This window comes from Otolemur garnettii, unplaced genomic scaffold (genome assembly GCF_000181295.1).
Source record: "Otolemur garnettii isolate 467f Iridium unplaced genomic scaffold, OtoGar3 scaffold00023, whole genome shotgun sequence".
Taxonomy (NCBI): Eukaryota; Metazoa; Chordata; class Mammalia; order Primates; family Galagidae; genus Otolemur; species Otolemur garnettii.
In genome coordinates, this window is record NW_003852418.1 from 11,900,320 (window position 1) to 11,920,984 (window position 20,665).

The 20,665-nt window shown below is 43.6% G+C and overlaps 1 protein-coding gene across 1 annotated transcript in view; it reads left to right on the plus strand.

Annotated features, from left to right (window-relative positions):
* Positions 1 to 6,824: 6,824 nt before the first annotated feature.
* PTPN1 (protein tyrosine phosphatase, non-receptor type 1) overlaps positions 6,825 to 20,665 on the plus strand; it is a 68,449-nt gene continuing 54,608 nt past the window's right edge. The window contains exon 1 of the mRNA XM_003787694.2: positions 6,825 to 7,084. Coding sequence (XP_003787742.1) covers positions 7,022 to 7,084 — 63 coding nt within the window. The 5' untranslated portion in view covers positions 6,825 to 7,021. The remainder of the gene's footprint in view (positions 7,085 to 20,665) is intronic.

A 20,665-nucleotide genomic window follows, 5' to 3' on the forward strand; every position in this document is an offset into this window, starting at 1 on the left:
AGCCCAGGAGTTGGAGGTTGCTGTGAGCTGTGATGGCATGGCACTCTACCCAGGGGGACAGCTTGAGGCTCTGTCTCAAAAAAAAAAAAAAAAAAGAATTTGAAGACTCTAGACCTTACCTTCAGAACTAGTTACTTAATTTTCAAGGCTTAAGCCAAAATGAGTATACAGGTCTCCTTGTCAAAAATTAAGAATTTCAAGACAATGACAATGGAGCAAACCAATGGGCAATCACGTGGGTTGCACACACACCCATGAAGCTGGCCCTGCTTATCTTCAGCAGCAGGACAAAAAACAGAGATGAAAAATGGCAGATGGCAACATATGTTATGGAAACCTCTGGAGACAGCCTGCTCTTTCCACTCTGCAACCTACACAATTATTAATATAATGACAATAGTCACATTTATGGAGTCCTTGCCATGAGCTAGAGAGCAGGTAGAATGCTCTACCCACACGACCTCATTTAATCATCACACCCCTTAAAGATGGAAAACCAAGGATCAGAGAGCATGAGGAACTTGTGCAAGGGCACATGAGCCTAAGTCATCTAGATCCCAAAATCCACACGTGGAATCACTGTGTGTGCAACCTACAAACCTTCCTTAAACCCCTCCTTTGCCAAAAGAGCGGAGCTGGATTTGGTTTTCATCTCTGGGTCCAACTTCCCTTCTCGAACTTTCCCCCACGCCTCTGACCCTTCTTTCTCAGAACACATGTGATTGCTCTAGTTCCCCTTGAGTGCCTGCTCCTCCCACCAGGGGAAGTCACACTTACTTGATGGGCAGCTTGGGATTATATTTGTATATTTATTTTTGTTTTATTTTTAATGGCTTGCCATGAAGTTTAAAATGTTTTCTGGGTAGTAGAGAGATGGGAAAGTCTTGATTCAAATGGGTGGTTGGGCACAGTGGTTCACACCTATAATCCCAGCACTCTGGGAGGCTGAGGGAGGTGGACTGCTTGCACTCAGGAGTATAAGACCAGCTTGAGTGAGAGCGAGACCTTGTCTCTACTAAAATAGAAAAACTAGCCAGGCATTGTGGTGGCACCAATAGTCCCAGCTACTCAGGAGGCTGAGGCAAGAGAATCATTTAAGCCCAAGAATTTGAGACTGCAGTGAGCTATGATGCCACAACACTCTACCCAGGGCAACAGAGTGTGACTCTGTTTCAGAAAAAATAAAATGTGGAAGAGCCCAGTGAAGATGTAAGGAGATTCTAGGCTGCAAACCTTCTAGTGAGTTCCAAAATGGTGCAGAACTTTCATATAATATTTTAGAACTGGCGGACTGGGTGTGATGGCTCACACCTGTAATCCTAGCATGTGGGAGGCTGAGGTGGGTGGATTGCCTGAGCTTATGAGTTTGAGACCAACCTGAGCCAGAGAGAGATTTCATCTCTAAAAATAGCTGGGTGTTGTGGTGGGCACCTGTAGTCCAAGCTACTTGGGAGGCTGAGGCCAGGGGATCACTCCAACTCAAGAGTTTGAGGTGGCTGTGAGCTATGATGCATAGCACTCTACCGAGGGCAACAAAGTAAGACTCTATCTCATAAAAATAAATAAATAAATAACATTTTGGAATTGGAAGTATTATTAGAACTAAACAGGGTTCAAATCCTGGCTCCACCATTTACTTATCTGTGTGGCTGCAGCCAAGTTGCTTAAACCCTCTGTGCCACAGTTCAAAGGGGATCATAATACTATAAGGCTTCATAGTGGTAGTGTTAAGTAACAATTATCACTATTATTATCCTCATTATTAATGTTATTAGAGCTCATGGGAGTTCTTAGAGAGATTGCATAGCATCATGGCTAAGAACACAGATGCTCAAACCAGACCACCTGTATCCAAGTCCCACTTGACTACTTACTATCTATATGACATCAGTTTAGAGATGCCATGTGCAGCTCAGTTGGACCAATAAGACTCAAGGCCAGAACTTGTGCTAAACCCACCAAGGAGCAGAAGTTCTTTCTGCTGGAGTTACTCTGCTAGCCACAAGCCTAGGGCTGCTGGGACTATCCTGGTCCCTTCTGGAGGCCAGCCTGCCTCAAAGAAAAGCTGGCACATAGGGAGAAAGATAAAAGGGCTGGGAAAAAGACAGAGTCACAGTGACATTGTTTGAGCCCCTGGATCTGGCTGTGCCTGAAGCAAGCCTTCTTTGGACTTCCTGGTTTCATGAGCCAGTAAATTCCCCGTTTTGCAAACGCCACTTTCAGTTGGGTTTTTCCCACTGGAACGTATCCAGACTGACACCAAGAGGTTAAGCAACTTGCTCCAGGCCTCAAAGCGAGTGAGTAGCAGACCCAGGATGGAGAAGCTCCTAAAGTACTGGACCATGATGCTCTACCACCCTCTGGCATGTGAGCATTTTGTACTTGGGTGTTCATTGATTTCACTTCTTCTAACCTTCCCTGAGCAGATACGCCTATTTTGTCATCTGTCAAATGGGGATAACACCAGGCTTGCAGAGCTGGCTGTTGGGAAATTCAAAATTCGAGGTAACACTGTTAGGTACCATGGGTTGCTCTGTGCATCCAGTTTCCAGTGCTTTCAGCCAGCCTGAAAGGTGCCCAAACTTCCCTAAGTGAGTACTTGTGAATCTCAGAGTGGAGGGCCACCTCCCTGCCTGCATATATGGCCCCAGTGGTGGGTGAAGGGAACAGAATGATCCTGAGGACCCTCGAGCTCTGAGTCTGGGAGGTGAAAAGAAGCCCTGTCATCTCCTTTCTGGAACCTTCCAAGGACTAGTGGGCTCTCCTGGGGATGACCTACAGCTCAAGGAAGACACACTGAATCAAATCAACTAAGTCTCTTTCTTCGTGAAGGTTACATTTAACAGCAGAAACAGACAATAAACACATAAAACAAATATATGTTATATAACCATAACACCACATGGTAACACTAGGAAAAAAATAAGGCACAAATGTCTGGTAAGTGCCAAGAAGGAGAAGGAGTAGAGTGAGAGAGGGCCCTTTTATTAGGAGTGGTCAGAAGGGACAGCCTCTCTGAGGAAGTGACATTTCATTAGAGACTCAGTTTGGGGGTTTTCTGGATCTCAGGCTCTCAGAACTGTGCCGTCTCCCATTTTAGTAAGGAACTTGTGAACATGGCTCAGTCAGGAGTCAGTGCTCTGCTGGAGGCTTAGTCAATAGCCATCCTTCTCCTCCACTGACAACTCTTAGGACATTTAAAAAATTTAATGGGTCATTGATTTGTAGAACTGATTTCCTCCATTAGCTAAATTCATGCAGAGGCCAGAGGAGACGCAGTATGAGACCATTCTTCGGGCATGCCTGATAGGAAAAGTTTTCAGTCATCATGACACACGATCGTTTGTTTATTTTCTAACCAGTCATCGCTAAAGATTTCCAGTCACCACCACCGCATCACTGAGGGATCCTAGGGAGTGGCTGGTTTTCGGCCAGACCTTGGCAGAGATGCACTAAAGCTTTGCAGATCAACACCAAAGCTCCAAGGGACTCCAGCACCTTAAGTCCTTCCTCCCGACCAAATGTCAATGTCGGGCACTCAGAGAATACAATAGCGAGGCCAAGAGAAAGAAACAAGCCAGGGAAAAAAAAAACCAAGTCAGAGAGGTGTGCTAAGATGCAAATAAATGAGGTCTGTGCTAGAGAGTGAGCGGGGGCTATTTTAGGGAGGGAGGCCTAGGGAAGACCTGTCTGGGGAGGTGACATTTGACCTGAGATCTGAAAGGTGAGAAGATGCACAAGACGCAGTGATGCAAAGGTCCTGAGGTGGGAATGAGCTCAGTGTTAGGGGATGGAGACTGGAGTGAAGGAAGCAAAGGGGAGAGAGGTTGGGAGGTAGGCAGGGGCCACGTCCCACGGGTCTTATAGGCCAGGGTTAGGAATTATTTGGGTGTTATTCTAAGTAAGATGAGGAGCTAGTGGAGGGTTTTGCATAGGAGGGTTTCATGATCCCCAAACTAAAAGCTCTCTCTGGCTGCTGCTATGCGAAGAATGGACATGGGGCAAAGTAGGTGATAACTGAAAATTAGTGGTTTCATCCAGAATCAATATTTGGGACAAGGTTTCACCCTCTGATACTGCCTGACAGGATTGAGTGAAGCCCCCTCAAAAGGTATGTCCAAGTCCCAGTACCCACGAATGTGCCCTTATTTGGGAAAAGGGTCTTTGCACAGGTAATTCTTACCTTTGCACAGGTAAGGCTATCAGGATGAGATCATTTGGATTACCTGGAATTGACAAAGCATTTTGGATTAGGGTGGGCCCTAAATCCAACAATAGGTGCCCTTAAAAGAATGAGTCAGACAGAGATTAGACGGAAGAGGAGGAAGCATAAAGGATAAAGCCATGTAAAGAGCGAGGGAGAGACTGGGGTGATCCTGCCAAAAGCGGAGGAATGACTGGAGCCCTCACACGATAGAAGGGGCAAGAAATGATTCTCAAGAGACTTCAGAAGCAGCATGGCTCTGTCAACACAGGACTTTGGCCCCATTCAGAGGCTGCTTCAGTCCCTGGGTTACAGCCCCTTATAGGCATAAGGGCCACGTGGATTTTAGATGGGCGTTTGATTTATTTACTTACTTAGCTTACAGGGTTAGGAATGAAGTAGTTCTGTTTTCTGTTCCAAGGAGCTCTCAGGGCTGTGAGTTCCAGAAAAACTAGAACTTAAATAACATAAGGGTGGGAGGAGTATATATGAAATCTGGAGATTCATTTAAATGAGCTAAGACTTAAATTAGGTAGCTTCCCAGTGGAGCTACCAACCCTTTTGCCAGAATTAGCATCTTTTGTTAAGTCAAAGCAGCTACATAGATTCAATAAGAATTCTTTTACCTCCCCATTAGCTATTACTTAAAGGTATATGACGGTTAATATTTAATGAGCCACCCACTATACTAAGACCATGATATGTACTCCCTCTTCACCTAACCCCTGAGATGGTGGGCACTTTTATTATCTCCATTTTCCAAAGGCGAGCGCAGAGGCTCAGAGATCAGTGATAATTTCAAGATTGCACAACTAGTATTTAGTAGATCTGGAATTCGTACCCACAAAGCCTGGCTCCAAAGCAAGCACTCTTTTGGAGCTCAGGTTAGAATCCTGGTTTCCATACCAACCTGCAGTGTTAAGCTAGACAAATGATTTTGCTTCTTTGTGCCTTGGTTTCCTTATCTATAAAATGGGAACAATAGTTCCTGTGGAGATTAAATGAGAATGTGTACTTGGAATGCCAGCCACAAGAACTCAAGGAATGAGCTGGAATTCAGCTGATAGTACCAGGCAACTGCTCTGGGCAAGCCTCTAGATTCTCTGACCTCAAGGAGTTCACAATCTCCATATAAAAGTGCAAGGCCGTTCGGTGCCTGTGGCTCAGTGAGTACAGCACCAGCCCCATAGACCAAGGGTGGCAGGTTCGAACCCAGCCCTGGCCAAACTGCAACAACAAAAAAATAGCGGGGCGTTGTGATGGGCGCCTGTAGTCCCAGTTACTCAGAAGGCTAAGGCAACAGAATTGCCTAAGCCCAAGAGCTGGAGGTTGCTGTGAGCTGGGATGCCACAGCATTCTACTCAGGGCAACAAAGTGAGATTCTGTCTCCAAAAAAAAGGGGCGAGGCCCAGCCGTGGATGGTTTAAATAAGAGCCCATGGGAAGGCAACCTGACTCCCCCTAAATGCAGATTCCTGGACCTTACACCCAGACCAGGGGTATCTGACTCTTCTGGAGGTGGGCCCAGGAACCCGCATTCTTCAACTCACTTTCCAGGCAATTGTTAATTGTGAAAGACCAAATTATAATAAATTTAAAGATCTTAATATGCTTTATTTCTGATCCTAGAATTGGGCAAGACTTCATTTCATAAACAAGAATGAGTGTTCCAATGAGCAAAGGAGTTTGGTTTTATAGACAGAAAACGACTAAAGAAAGGAGAAACAAAAAATAAAGAGAGATAGGTCACTTCAAATTTGCTTTCCTTGGAAGGCAGGAAGAGGGAAACAGAATCAACAGAGAAATAACGGATTGGTTAACATCAAGTTACTTTTTGCTGATGACTTAAAAGAACAGGGAACTTCATTGCCATGCCAGTGGGAACTTCATTATCATACTGACTGGAACTGGCCAGTTTGGAAAATCAAATTGTTTATTCCGATTTCTTGCAAGGTCCTTAGTGACTGGAACTTTTGCATGAGTGACTCCGTTTTGATTTTTAGTCTGGTCTGTTAGGGCCCAGGGCAGGAGCTTAGTCTGAAAGGATGGCCTTCTGTGCTTTTTATTTGATATAATTCACAACAGAATTCGTGCTCCACTTTGTTCACTGTGGGCAGGATTTCCTTGATACTTTGTGAAACTGAAAAGCAGTCCAGTACTCAGCACTTAAACAGAAGTTTCGGGCAGAGACACAACCTTTCCAGAGTAGGCGGTATTCCCCAGTAGTCCGATGAATCTGAAGGTCTCTTAAGTTTCATGAAAAAAGGCGGATATCTGGTCTGTGGCGGGAGGCAGGAAACGTGGGGCATGCTGCCCTCAGCTTGGAGCACTGAGGCCAGCGCCGATCCTGCGCTGCAGAAAAGATGCAGAACTAATTCAAGGTCACTCACTTCGCCTCCAGCCGCTACTCGGAGTCTGGAAGTCAAGACTTGTCTTTAGCAAGCCCACGCGCCGTGGGCGGGGCTGTGGGGGTCGTCTAGGCAACGGGCGCGAGCCCGAAGCCCCCGAGGGGAGGGGCGAGCGCGCGCGCAACCAGACCTCTCGCGGTGCTGAGGCCGCTTCCCCTAACACTTCCCCCGGCTCCGCCCCGCGGAAGTGTTCGCTGACTGGTTCTCTCTCTGAGGGGCGGAGCTCCTGGCAGGCGCGGTGCGTACTTCCGGCTGCCGGGTTGACATGAAGAAGCAGCGGCGGCTAGGGCGGCGGTAGCGGCGGTGATCGAGGCTTGCAGCGGGCCTCCGGGCTAAGAGCGCGACGCAGCCTGTAGCGGCAGAAAGCGCAGTGGGCCGAAGAGGAGGCGCGGCAGCCGCCCTGGCCGGTCATGGAGATGGAAAAGGAGTTCGAGCAGATCGACAAGGCCGGGAACTGGGCGGCCATTTACCAGGTGCGGGAGCGCTCCGCAAAGCAGCGGGAGGTTCTCTTAGGCCGCGTGAACCTTCTGGTTAGACCGCCCCCCCAGGCCCCATTCTCTCTCCGGGTCCCGCCCTCCGCCTCGCCCATACAGCTTGAGGGTTAGATCGCACCGCGGTGCAAGCCGCCCCCCTCTCTCTTTGTCCCTGGGTGGGTCTGCGTCTCGCCTGGGACTCGCAGCTCCTTTCGATCCCCCACCTATCGTCCAGCTCGGTAGCCCCTCAAGCCTGGGGGCCGCCCATCCGTGCTTTCACCGTGAATCCCTCGCCCCTCGACCCCGCCCCCCTGGCTAGCCACTCTTTGTCCCTTGGGGTTGATTTAACACCCCCACCACTTCCTTTTCTGGACTGGACCACCTCAGACTCTCTTCCTTTGTCTCCCTGGGGGAAAAGGTTACTCCTCCCTCCTTCCTTCACATTTCCTTTCCCCTGGTCTCAGTATACGTCGAGTCCCAAGGATGACAGTCCCTTTCCCTCTTTCTGCTCATTCATTTATTGGATGCAAACTGACGTACCTATTCCGTGCTAAGCACTGGAGATAGTTAGTGTTTGTTAAACAGGACAGGGGAGACCTGGTCCTCAGTGGAGCTAAGGCGAATAGGGTACTCAAGCACAAAAGCAAATAATTTCCGTTGGTGACAAGGGCCATACAGAGAACATCCTAATGGGGTAGAGGGTGACTGCATGGGAGGCCGGCTATCTTAGATTAGGGCAGGTCTGTCTGAGGAAGAGACATCTGCTCTGTGATCTCAATGAGGAGGAACAGAAAGCCAAGAGAATAGGGGACTGGAGAGCCTTCCAGCCAAAAGGCCTGCAGTACTCTCTCCACTGAGGCCAGAACATCCTTTCAGGCAGGGAATAGGGAAGGTTAATATTTTAACCCTCTCTTAAATAGCATCTTTCCTCAGTGACCATCTTTTTCTTTGGTCATGGCTGAGATAACCTTTTGTCTTCCAGTTCTCACCTACTCTTGGGTTATGGTGGTTCATTAATAAAAAGTAAGGTAGGGTTTCTCACATATCTGTCAAACATATTAAAAACACGAAGAGGTTTTCTTTCACAAGCAGCGGAATCCTCTAAAGAAAATATGTACTCCTGATTACCGGGAAATGTCATTGCGGGGGTTGTGAGGATTAACCAAAACCACACTCGCCCTGTATCTTAAATAAGCGATGTACAGAATAGAAAGATTTTGTTGTGTAAAGGGAGAAGCAGTTTTCAACTTACAGGCTCAAAAGCCAAATTATGAGATCCATCAGCTATAATGTTAAAATCTATTTTGAACTCTGCTTAAAAAGGAAAAAAGCTTTAAGCACTTCTTTGGTATGCTTAACTAACAAAACCCTTTTTTTGGAAGCCTTGATTTCATGTGGATTTGCATTCAGCTTATTGGACAGGATTCTTTTTATTTGGGCTGTAATCTGTATTAGTTTCTGGTAGACTAATATTTATAACCACTGTAATCTACATAAGTGTAATTGATCAATATATAAAATTTGTATTCCATGTCTGGTAATTGAATGACATGGGGATGTCATTCATGTCATATTTGGGGATGCCCCGATACATTTTCTGTATCAGATTTAGTGCATTAGAATCTAAAGTGGCTTTAAATGAAAATTGTTGGTCTGAAGTGTTGGAGTCCATTATGATATATACACCATTGCAAGTGGAAGCATTGGGTGGAAATCTTTTATGCTGAAACTAAATTGGCAACAAGAGATGCATATCATAAATGCTACTAGGGTGAAGTGTGTTGGTCTTCAGTTAATTTCCCTCATTGTTCTTAAGTTTCTTTACCACCTTTAAACCCTACAAGTTAGTCAAGATATTGAGATTTCCCCAGCTTTTGAATGGATTGTCACATTCCTTAAGGTGGTTTCTTTTGAATTGACACTGAGTTTTTCTAATGTCTACCATGCAGATAATATTTTTTCTTTTCTAAAATCAAAGTCAGAAGCTCTTTTCCTTTGTAAGTTTAAAAAAGGCCCTTTATCATACAATTATGGCATTTTTAGAAATGAAGAGTTCAAATGAGTCTATAAAGTGTCTGATTTTCCAAAATGTGTCAGTTTACCAGACCAGTGTTTTTCAAGGACTCAAAGAAGTAAACACATTAAAAATGGCATATTTGAAAAATTAATTTCATAGCATGTCAAAAGGAGGGCAGCCTTATACAAAGTCATATTTTTGTTTTGTTTTGTGTTTGAGATGGGGTCTCACTCTGTTGCCCAGGCTAGAGTGCATTGGTGCTAACATACATGCAGCTCACTGAAACCTTGAACTACTGGGCCCAACTGATCCACCTCAGCTTCTTAAGTAGCTGGGATCACAGGCAGGCCACCACACCTGGATAATTTTTCCATTATCTGTAAAAATAGGGTCTCACTGTGTTTCCCAGGCCAGTCTTGAATTCCTGGCCTTAAATAATCCTCCAGCTGACCTCCCAAAGTGCTGAGATTATAGGTGTGAGCCTGTCATATTTGAGCTTGCCTGGTCTTTGGTGATTAGAAAAATAATATGTAACTTCTGCTTAAAACTTTGTTTTAACAAAGCAGTATAGTCATTTCTCACCATTCTAACTTCTTTTCTGATCTGATTAGAACAAAAAGATGCAAGAACTTGAAAACAATTGGGAAAGAACAAAGGGCAAGATGGACTCTTGAGTGCTGAGGACAGTGGCAGCTTAGAAATGTTTTAAGCCAAGATTCTATGCTAGCTCAGTTTGATAAGTGAGCATAACCCTATTTTTCATTTTTAAAGCTATAAACTAAATAAAGCTTTGCTAGCCTATGTGGATGGCTTTACGCATTGTTTCCTAGCATTTAATCAATTTGTTTTTTTTTTTACATTTTGGTCACTATATTAAGTGACATTAAATAGTGTAAGTTTCAACTACTAAACAGCATTTTGGTGAAAACACAGGCAGTATATTGTCATACTTGAATGCTTTTTGTCCCAGTTATAATTAAACGATTTTAATCATCAGGTTTGAAAAGTGGAAGTAATACTTGGTGAGCCCCATATTGAGTTGGTCTAGCTATGTAAAAGAGGGGAGAGAGTCCAGATAAGGAAAAGGCTTGGTTTTAGCAAGCTAGAGTACCAGGGGAGAGGCGTGAATGCATGAAAAGAATAGCTGATGTGCTGTAGTTTCAGAGGGTTTGGGTCAGGTGTTTGGCTTTTTTGCCTCAACTCTAAATTCTTTGATTCTCTGACATCTTTACTACACTTTAGTGTGAATGATTTGATCAGTTCAGATAAAGGAGATTGCAAGAGTAGGTCATGACTTGAAGGCAAGATTGATTACATGTTAGAGGCAGGCTTTGTAAAGTGGGCCACTTTTCCGATTGATATTTGTTTTTTATAGCTGTTTTCATTATGAAATACCATCTAATGCCTGACTAGGTTAAAACCTTGTTACAACAGTTCACTGAAAACTCCTTACTGGTATGTACAGTTTATATTTTTATATTGCAAAAAGCTGAATATTAAAACTTGCCAATAATATCGGGCGGCACCTGTGGCTCAGTGAGTAGGGCACCAGCCCCATGTACCGAGGGTGGTGGGTTTGAAACTGGCCCCGGCCAAACTGCAACAAAAAAATAACCAGGCGTTGTGGCAGGCGCCTGTAGTCCTAGCTACTCAGGAGGCTGAGGCAAGACAATGGCCTAAGCCCAGGAGTTGGAGGTTGCTGTGAACTGTGATGCCACGACACTCTATTAAGGGCAGCACAGTGAAACTGTCTCTAAAAAGAAAAAAAAAAAAAAACTTCCCAATAATATTGATCTAAATACCATTCTCTTCCGGGGTGGGTGTGGGGGGGCACTATTTTGTGCAGAGGAGAAAGATCTATACGCTATGACTCACTTCACTTAAAAAAAAAAGTGAGACAAATGGAAATGACCTGGAGAGACTGGGAAGTTCTTGTCATCTTGAGTGACCAGTTAGATCTAAATGTTCTTGTTTAGCCCTGGTTTGAGTGAACTAAATTTAGGTGTCTGATCAGCACTTTGGAAATGGTGTAGAGACCTTTGTAATTGTCTGGACTGCTATTAAATTAACTGGGAGCACAAGTAGAAATAGTGGAGAGAAGTACTTTTTTGCTATCATTATTTGACATCCTTGGTGTATTTATAGGGATACTTTGGTGCTTTTGCAAGTAAGCAAACCATGTCAGATGGTTCTGAAAAGTCAGCTGGGGGATAATGGAATGCAAATGGTTTTTAGCTGCCTGTTATCTACCCTTGGGATCCTTGGCATTTTAGCATGAATTGCTCCTCAAAACCTATTAAAATACCTGGTATTGAATGATGTAATTGAATGTATGCTGAATTTCATGATAGAAGGGAATAAGAAATTTCCTGTGGAGGTTTTTCAGCAATACACTGTGAAAATAACTGCCTTTTGGCCTTCTTCCCTTTTGTTCTTTTCTTTTTTAAAGCAAATTGTCTGTTTTCTGATCTTTTCGGTTGCAGAATCCTTCTGGGAATTTTTGTTCTATGCTGTGCTTTTGCTAGCAAGCCCTTTCCCTAAAGCCTACCTGAGCCCCTGTAGATTTTGCACAAAATGGGATTCCCTTTCTACAGTGTTCCTGGTAACAGCTAATACTGGCACATGGGCTGTGCCTGTTCCTTTATGTTGCCTGTGTTCCGGAAAATTGGAACTCTAGCTGGGTCCTTGTTTCCCAGACGATGTAGTTGGGCACCAGCTACTCCATGTCCTCATCTTGGGCATGTAGGAAAGCTGGGGGACTCGCAGGAGTCCGCGATTCTCTGATTCGCTCTGTCACATTTTGTTGGTGAGTCACCACGGCATCCTTTCCACCACCACCACCTCCCCACCCCCCGGTCTAGGTTCTTGTTGTGCCTTGTAGGTCTGCAGTTGTTTCTAGCTTCACACTATAAAAATGGGTGAAACTAGTTACCTGTTAACATGGTCACTCTGCAGTTCCTCCACGTTCCTCTCTTCTGCACCATGTATATTCTTCACATTATCACGAGAGTCATTGCTCTAAAACCAGAGCCGAACCTGTCACTGCTCTGTGTAACTTCTGATGCTTTCATAATACCTGTAAGGCCCAAACTGCTTAACCTGGCAACCAAGTTCCAGTCATCCCCTCCCATTGTAAGCCACATCAGAAGGGGCGGCATTCTCCAAACTCACCCTTATCTTTCTCCCCACCGTACCATGGCTCAGCACTTTGTCCAAGATACTCATCCCTTGAATTCTCACTCACACCTTCCTCACACTAGAATTTTGCTCTGTCACCTCTGTGTTTCCACATAACCTGACACCTATCTCCTGCAAAGCCCTGCTCGTTGCAGCTGCCTCTTTATATCCTGGGTCTGTAGAGCCCGAGCTTGCTGAGCTCACCTGTTCTAGCTTGTTCATTCAGCTTGGAATCCTCTGCATCTGGCACGAAGTAGGTGCCTACCAAATGTTGGGGTTGAATTGGTTGTCAGCACTTGGCGAGCCTGACATAATAAAGATACACAAAATAGGTTCTCAAATCCCATTTTAGTGAGAAGGGGGAAGGATAGAAGCAAATAGATGAGCCCACTTTAGTACCAATGGCAGAAGCCACTCTGGGAAAAGACCACCAGATTTTGAAGTCATTTACTTCATAGGTAATTTAGTGTTGCCTACTGTAGTGGCTTTGGAAGAAAGGCTCGAATTCTTATCCAGTTTAGAAGTTGATACCAACACTTTGTTTCACAGAAGCTTTAACTTTAACAATAAATTTGTACTTGGCCGAAGGTGAACTTAATGGCCAATGGAGGTAGTGTGTGTGTCTCTCTAAGAGCTATTGAATCACTGTCTTCATTACTCTTGACTAGTTCTTACAAGCCTTCTAGGGGGGCTTTGTGGTTGGTTCATAATTTTTTTTAAATTTTGGGATATGTATTGCGGTTCTTCATAAAATCACAACTTACAAAGCCTTCCTTTTTTCTTTGTTTTACAGTTTTGGCTGGGGCTGGGTTTGAACCTGCCACCTCTGGTATATGTCAGTGCCCTACTCCTTTGAACCACAGGCGCCGCCCTTTTTTTTTTCATATGATAAATGGCAAAGGCAAGCCACCCTTAAGACCAAGAGAGTAGTCTGATCTCTGTTTTTCCTCGTGTCCTTAGTGCCTGGGTATGAGTCGTAGCCTCAGCTGCCACACTACTGGAGCTGCATGGGTTCCTCACTTTTTTGGGGCTTGGTTTCTTCCTCTGTAAAAGTATCCTAGACTAACTGATCATTAATTCCAAGTTAATAAAAGTCCTTAGTGTACTTACCAAGAGAATTGAAGGTTCCTGAAGTAATCCTTGTAAATACTGCAGTGGTTACTGGGTTTTGTAAGGTGTAGGTGGATACAGTTAGACTAAAAAAATTTACAGGAGGTTTGTGAGTATCGTTAACAACTCAAAAGAACTGGGTCTTTTTTCTCAAGAGGCATTAAACATTTCACATAAATGGAGTTCATTTGATTTAGTAATGTGGGAAAATGAGGGGCCTTGTCACACAAGTTACGCTTGCAACTTTTCTGTAAGTAGCAATTGGGTGGTTTTTCCTGTAAAAGATAGAGGAACTGATTCTTGAGAATTTACGAAAGATTCGGCCCCAGCTAGGTACACTAAGAGTAGCTGCCCTTTATGCTGTAATTTTAGAAAGAAACTTACATCTGGCCTAAGCTTTGTTTGAATAATATGATTGTTTACACATCTGCTATGTTTGAGAAGAAAGTACCTAAGTCTCCAGCATTTTAGAGATAATGCTTTACTTGATGTAGACGTGGTCTTCAAATTTTATTAGCTGCTGCCCTCTCCTTTTTCGAGGCAGTTTGACATAACCGCAAGTTATCTTGCTGACAGCTTGTAAATTTTGAATGTCTGAAAACTGGAAACAAGACCCTTTCACATGGAAGATTCCCCCCTTCCCCCCCCCCCCCCCCCCAAAAAAAGCTGAAGAAAAATCTAGCTCCCAAATCTGCTGATCTCTGGACTTGTGTATGAGTAAGTCACACTGGAGATAAAATAATACTAACTACTGATAAATAATTTCAGTCCTCTTTTTTTCTTTAAAAAATTTGTGACATGGTTCAGTTTACAGGTCCGAATGCTTACGATTCTACCAAGGCAGTAAAGTTTTCTGGATTACCCCGTGGTAATTAGATAGACTTAGTGCTTCAAGAAGTCAGCTGTGTAATAATGACTCAGTACCCAGGGCAAAGTGACACTTAACGGTGTATATTTGCTCTGGGAAATGCACATGTTCCTTACTGCTCCTAATCTAGTACCGTGCGGGGAAATTCTAAATCCTTCTTAAGGATTAACCCACTTGTTGGGATAAACTTTTAGGTGCAAGTGGCCTGAGGTCTTTTACTTTAGAGGTTTCTTCCTAGACACTGAGGCATGTTTTTCTTTTACAGCTGAAGAAGGAAAAGCCTTGGCTGTGTTTGTGGCTTTTGTGGGTGAGCAACAAAGATAAGATGAGCATAGCAAAACTAGGCTTTCAAAATTGTATGTTGAAAATAAATGTATTAGTGATTAGAGAAGGAAAAGTCTTTCCTTACCTTTGTTATAAAACAGTTTTCTCCTGACTTTATTTTTTTTTTCTTAATGGATTTTGTATTGGCATTCTTCCTTTTGAAGAATCCTATTTAGAAACTGCCACACTGAATTCCAGCAAATAGCTGATTTTTTTTTTTTTTTTTTGAGCTAGAGTCTCACTCTATCATCCTGGGTAGAGTGCTGTGGTATCAGCCTAGCTCACAGCAACCTCAAATTCTTGGGCTCAAGAGCTCCTCTTGCTCCAGTCTCTTGAGTAGCTGGGACTATAGGTGCCCACAACACTGGGCTAGTTTTTCTGTTTTTAGCAGAGACAGGGTCTCGCTCTTGCTCAGGCTGGTCTTGAACTCCAGAGCTCAAGGGATCCACCTGGCTCGCCCTCCTACAGTGCTAGGATTATAGGTGTGAGTCACTGCAGCTGGCCAGCTTAGCTAATTTTTATTCTCATGGGTGCTGGTTACTTGGAGGATTGTACATTATTGCAAATTGCTCATAGGAGTGTCAGCATCAAATAATTATTTCAAATAATTGGAGTTCTCTTAAAAACATGAGTTACTCAGGCTGGGTGCAGTGGCTCATGCCTCTAATCCTCGCATCCTGAGAGGCCAAGGCAGGTGAATCCCTTCTGCTGAGGCATTCAAGACCAGCCTGAGCAAGAACAAGACCAGTCTTCACTAAAAATAGAAAAACTGAGGCAAGAGGATCGGTTAAGCCCACGAGTTTGATGTCTCTGTGAGCTATGACATCATGGCACTTTACCCAGGGCAGCAGAGTGAGAGTCTGTCTCAAAGAAAAAAAAAAAGAAGATGGGTTACTTAAAAAATGTCTGCGGATGAAATCACTTCCGAATATAATGACATTCAAAAGAACACATAAACAGACTTGCATTTAGCATAATAGGGTAAATTAGCTTTAAATTCCTTTGATGGCCAAACATTTGTCGCTTTTATATTTATCCTTTTGGGGGATGCTACTGCTTCGCTGTTCAGATAGTCAGGGCTTATGCTTCTTTTGTCAGGATAAAGGCAAAATGTGCCTTTACTGGGTCATAAATATTTGTGTGGCTAAGTTTTGCACAGAGAGAAGGCACCTCTAGGAAAGTATCCAGTGGTCTTTTTTTGGAGGGGCCGGGTATATTGTCTACGGGTTTGGGCATCACCGTTTGCTTTGTTGTTTTTACCCTGATTTGAACGGTATTTTAATAACACCTTTGAATGAAGAGCAGCATCATTATTCTCTACTCCCCGGACATTCCCTGTTGCCAGAGTCTTTAGTATCATCCCCGAAGGTGGGGTGAAGCAGATGGTGCTGGGATCAAGAAGTCGCATTAATGGGCCGGGTACAGTGGCTCACGCCTGTAATCCTAGCACTCCAAGAGGCAAGTAGATTGCCTGAGTTTGGGGGTTCAAGACCAGCCTGAGCAAGAGTGTGACCCCTGTCTCTAAAAATAGCCAGGCATTGTAGCGGGTGCCTGTAGCCCCAGCGACTTGGAAGGCTAAGGCAAGCGAATCACTTGAGTGCAAGAGTTTGAGGTTGCTGTGAGCTGTATACTGTATACTACAGTACTCTACTGAGGGCAAGAAAGTGAGACTCTGTCTCCAAAAAAAAAAAGTTGCATTAAACCACATTAGGGTGACAGGCTCAAAGGCATATTTTTTGAGTAGTCCCCAGCATGCCAGCTGGTTTAGCCACACTTAAGGATCAGCTGGTCCACATCTCCTGAACATTCCTTGAGAATCCACACCCTCCTGTTGCTGGGTTTTAATGGCCCCTTTATGTACCTAGCAGACAACCATTGCCAAGCAGTTTAAATATCTTTAGTGTCTTACTGACGGTTTTTCTTAATCAAGTCCTAGGAATATTAGTGCTGTTAGTAGTATTTTCTTCCGTCTGTTTCTGCCACATCTCCCACTAATCACTACTCACAGCTGCTTCTTTCCCTTACTCTTCTGCCTGCTAATGAGAATGCTTTTGAAAGTTTGAGTAATAAGATTGAAGCATACACCGTGGCACTTAGTCGGTTCTACACTCATCCTTAACCACTTGTTTTCATCCTCTATGATCTTGAATTTGCCTCAGAAAACTTGTCTCAAAACTTAGCAAAACATAGGGATTATGCAGAGAGAATCACTGAAAAAATAATTGAAGTTTAACAAACCTCAGGCCTTTTTCACTCATGAATGCCTGTTTGTCCACTAAGCCACCTTTTGCAACTTGTCCCACCACTTGATGACGACAGACTTTTGTGTTTCCCAACAGACTTGGAAGATGTTGCTTTTGAAAGTAGGAAATAAAATGGCTTTAGAAGATGGAGGCATACTTTGGTTTGAAGTCGAAGGCTGGTATGTCCCTAGTCGTCGGCGTGAGCTGCAGCTGGAGATGGGTGTGGGCCTTCATCTAAAATTTCCTATCTTCAGTTTGAGGAGGTGGTTACCCGTGTAACCACTTAAGAACTGCCTGGTACGTGCTGTTTTATTTGCAAGGCAAAAATCGAGCTCTAATGGTCTCCCTTGTACTTGCCTTCAAATTAATAAAATGTCATCCTTTGGTAATGTGTGCATGCCAGGTATATTTTAGAAGGAAGAAAGGGTATAGCTGAAGTTAAAGGATTCAGTTGGCATCAGACCTTCAGTTTTATAAATGCCTTTAATGGTTGATTTTTGTAGGTTGATCATAAGGAAGTGATAAGTATGTTAGGTTATTTGTGGTTTGAGCTAATTTTAGTCTCCCTTTCACAGCTTGCTTCATGTCCTTTGCCATTAAAACATGCTTTCTAGAAAGACACATTTTGAATGTAGGACACAATCTATGCTCTATACTTGGCTACGTTTCAGAAAATAATTTCTGGGGCTTTGGAAGTGTAATAGTAGTAACATTATTTTTAAATCATTGATGCTTTTGCTTAGTGATTCCCACTTTCTCAGCAGGTAAATTAGATTCTCTCATAGAGGTTTAGAAGTCTCGTTCCAAACCAGTAATTAAAAAGGCATTGTTGATATCAGAGGATTTTTTAAAAGTTAGGACCAGCTTTGCAAGGTATGAAAGCAAGGCTTTGCTGGGCCGTGTATAGGAAACTTTCCCCAGCCTGTCCCTTTGGTTGATAGAGCGTTTTGCTCCCAAGGGCAGGGGCAGTGTCTGTGTCCAAAACACCGGTTAGTTTCACACAGAACAGTTATTTTTCAAAGCTGCAGTCTCAGGCTGCCCTGTTGCCCTTCACCAACCACCCTGAACGTACATACCCCAGGGACATATGAAGTAATGGAAAAAAAGGACTCAGGGAACCTGGGTTTGGGTTCTGAGTCTGCCTTTGACTATCGTGGGACCTTGAGAGTTATATACAGCACTATAAAATGTAATGATTAGAGCAGGCAGCCTTTTAGCACGACTTGGATCTGACTTTCTACAATTAAAATACTCACATGAGGAGCATGGCGGATGGAGCAACCTTTCTGAAAAAAATTGGGGCTTCGTGTCCTCCTCAGGCTGGATGCTCCCTCTTATCTAAAAGTGGGACAGAACTTTCATATTTCGTATTAAGTCGAATTAAACCTTGAAAAATGTATTGTTGATGTCCTTAAAAATAATAAAATGCCCTGTGAGGCCATAAATCAGATTATATTATAAAATTACTGAATGCCACATGGGGTAAATGCAGTTCCTTTTGAAATTCTTAGGTCTGAAGAGGAACGTTGGGGTTTGTAATTGGACCAGAATCTCCTATTTGAGAGAGAAACGTACAGCCTGCTTCTCAGGCTGCCCTTGATCAGGGCCCACTGTAGCTAACATTCACGTACCATCAGTTGGTCTATAATAGCAGGAAATATTTTGTGAGGACACTTAGGTCTCAGAGCCTCAGTGTTCGTCCCTGCCAGGTCTCCCGTGCCTTGCGTCCAGCTTCATAATACCATTATGGCAGTGTAGTCATTCGCTTCAGCTTCCAGAGAGGGACAAGGGATTGTGCTACACCTCACCTTGATCTGTTAGGATGTAGGAAGAGGTAGTTTATAGTTTTTGACTTTTGCCCAATTTCCTAACCTCTTACCTAGATGTCACAAATTGGCCACCTACAGTCATACTTTGCTTGGTTCGCACAGTGTTTTTTAAAAAGAAAACAATTCTCCAAAATCCATAGGGCTTCCAGGAAAAAATTAAAGTAAAAATGTAAAAAGAGGAGTGTTATTGTCATGATTTATAAATAAATCCGGAGAAATCACATACAAATCTGGATCTCTGGCTTCTCTTAAAAAATCCTGAAATCACTGTCTGAACCTGTATTGGCTCGTCAGGTACATTTTAGGAGCAGGAAGGGATGTAGCTTAGCCAAGGGGCCTGGCCCCTGTAGATGTGAACCTTTTTAGTTTAACCATAGCCCCATGGCGGGTCACTCTGTCCTCATCTGTGTGTATTACTTGGCCCTTGGAGGCATTGAGTTTGTGACTCCTGTTCCAAGCCGACCTTTCTCTTGAAGTCTGATGTTAATATTAGCACTAACGTGATGTTTGCCTAAGTGGTTGATGTATTATCCTTTGTTAAAAGCAAAGCAAAGCAGTGGAGGCGTGGAGGCTCGAAAGAGGGCCTTTGACAGTCAGTCCAGGATAAAATCCCAGGCTAGGTCCTGCCCTTCCTTTTTCCTCTTTTCTTTTTCTCTCTTCTGCTGTATTTTGAGGAAATTGCAAGCCACCACCATTTTTTTTCCACTTCATGCAACTGAGTGTAACTGTATTTTTGTCCCATGTTCAGTTATTTCCAGGAACTATTTTCGATGACCCACTTAGACGTTAAATTAGGTGGCCCTATGGGAATTGATAAAAAGAATGACTTGCCCAAGTATACTTGCACTGAGAAATCTACCAAGTGTTGTTTTTAATGACTTGCTTTGTGACTTGGTCAAGAATGATATCATTTGTCATGTGTCGAAACTCATGATTAGATGGTTTCTCTAACTTGTTCTCTCTGTCAAGGGATGAAGTAAACAATAGCCGTGATAAAAAAGAAAAAAGATATATATATAAATGGCAAGGAACATGTGTTGTTAAAGGTCTCAGTCTGGCGCAGTGTCTCAAGCCTGTAATCCTAGCAACTCTGGGAGGCCAAGGTGGGTTGGACTGGTTGAGCTCAGGAGTTTGAGACCATCCTGAGCTAGAAATCCTGTCTCTAGTAAAAATAGACAAATTAGCTGGATGTTGTGGCAGGTGCCTGTGTCCCAGCTACTCAGGAGGCTGAGGCAGGAGGATTGCTTGAACCCAGGAGTAAATCTATCCCTGTTTAGCAACAAAAGTGCTTATTATGTTGTAGGATGTGTTGCTTTTTCTTTGATCTTTTTGAACATTTATTATTCTGTAGAGGCATGATGTATGTGGCCAATTAGAGCAAGCATGTAGATAAGGAAGATTCTTTATCATTATAAAACAGTCAGAGTCTTTGGGCTAAGTTTTGTACCTGTATCTCAAAAGGTACAAATTGAATTCCGAAAGACTGAAACCAGGTCAGTGTTTTTGCACTCTTGGAACATGATGCCATGGGCAGCTTTATACTTTTCATATGTATGAGATTAAAAGTCAACAACTAAAGACCAACTTCTCCATGAAGCTTTTTGTGCATCTTTCATTTGCCTTCCTATTCTAGATTGTAAACTCTTAGCAGACCGAGTCGATTGAGTCATTCAACAAGTGTGAGCAGCTGCTAGGTACCTGGCACTGTGTTAGGGGCTAAGTGGTAAGCAAGACAGACTTGGTCCTTGTCCTTAGGAAGTTTGATAGTCCAGGGGACAAAGTGGCTGAAAGGAGAGCTAATCCTAGTTCAAAATGAGAAGAGCTTTCATAGGTCTAGGTCCCAGCTGCTGCAGGATTATTCAGGAAGAAGTACCTTAATTGGGATTGGGAGTATGTGAAACAGATGGAAGATAGTCTATAAAGATAATGTATCTAAGGGGACATCTGAAGGGCAAGGAAGAGTGAGCCCCATATGTTCTCTGGACTCTCTAATCTGGGACTGACTCTTTTGTG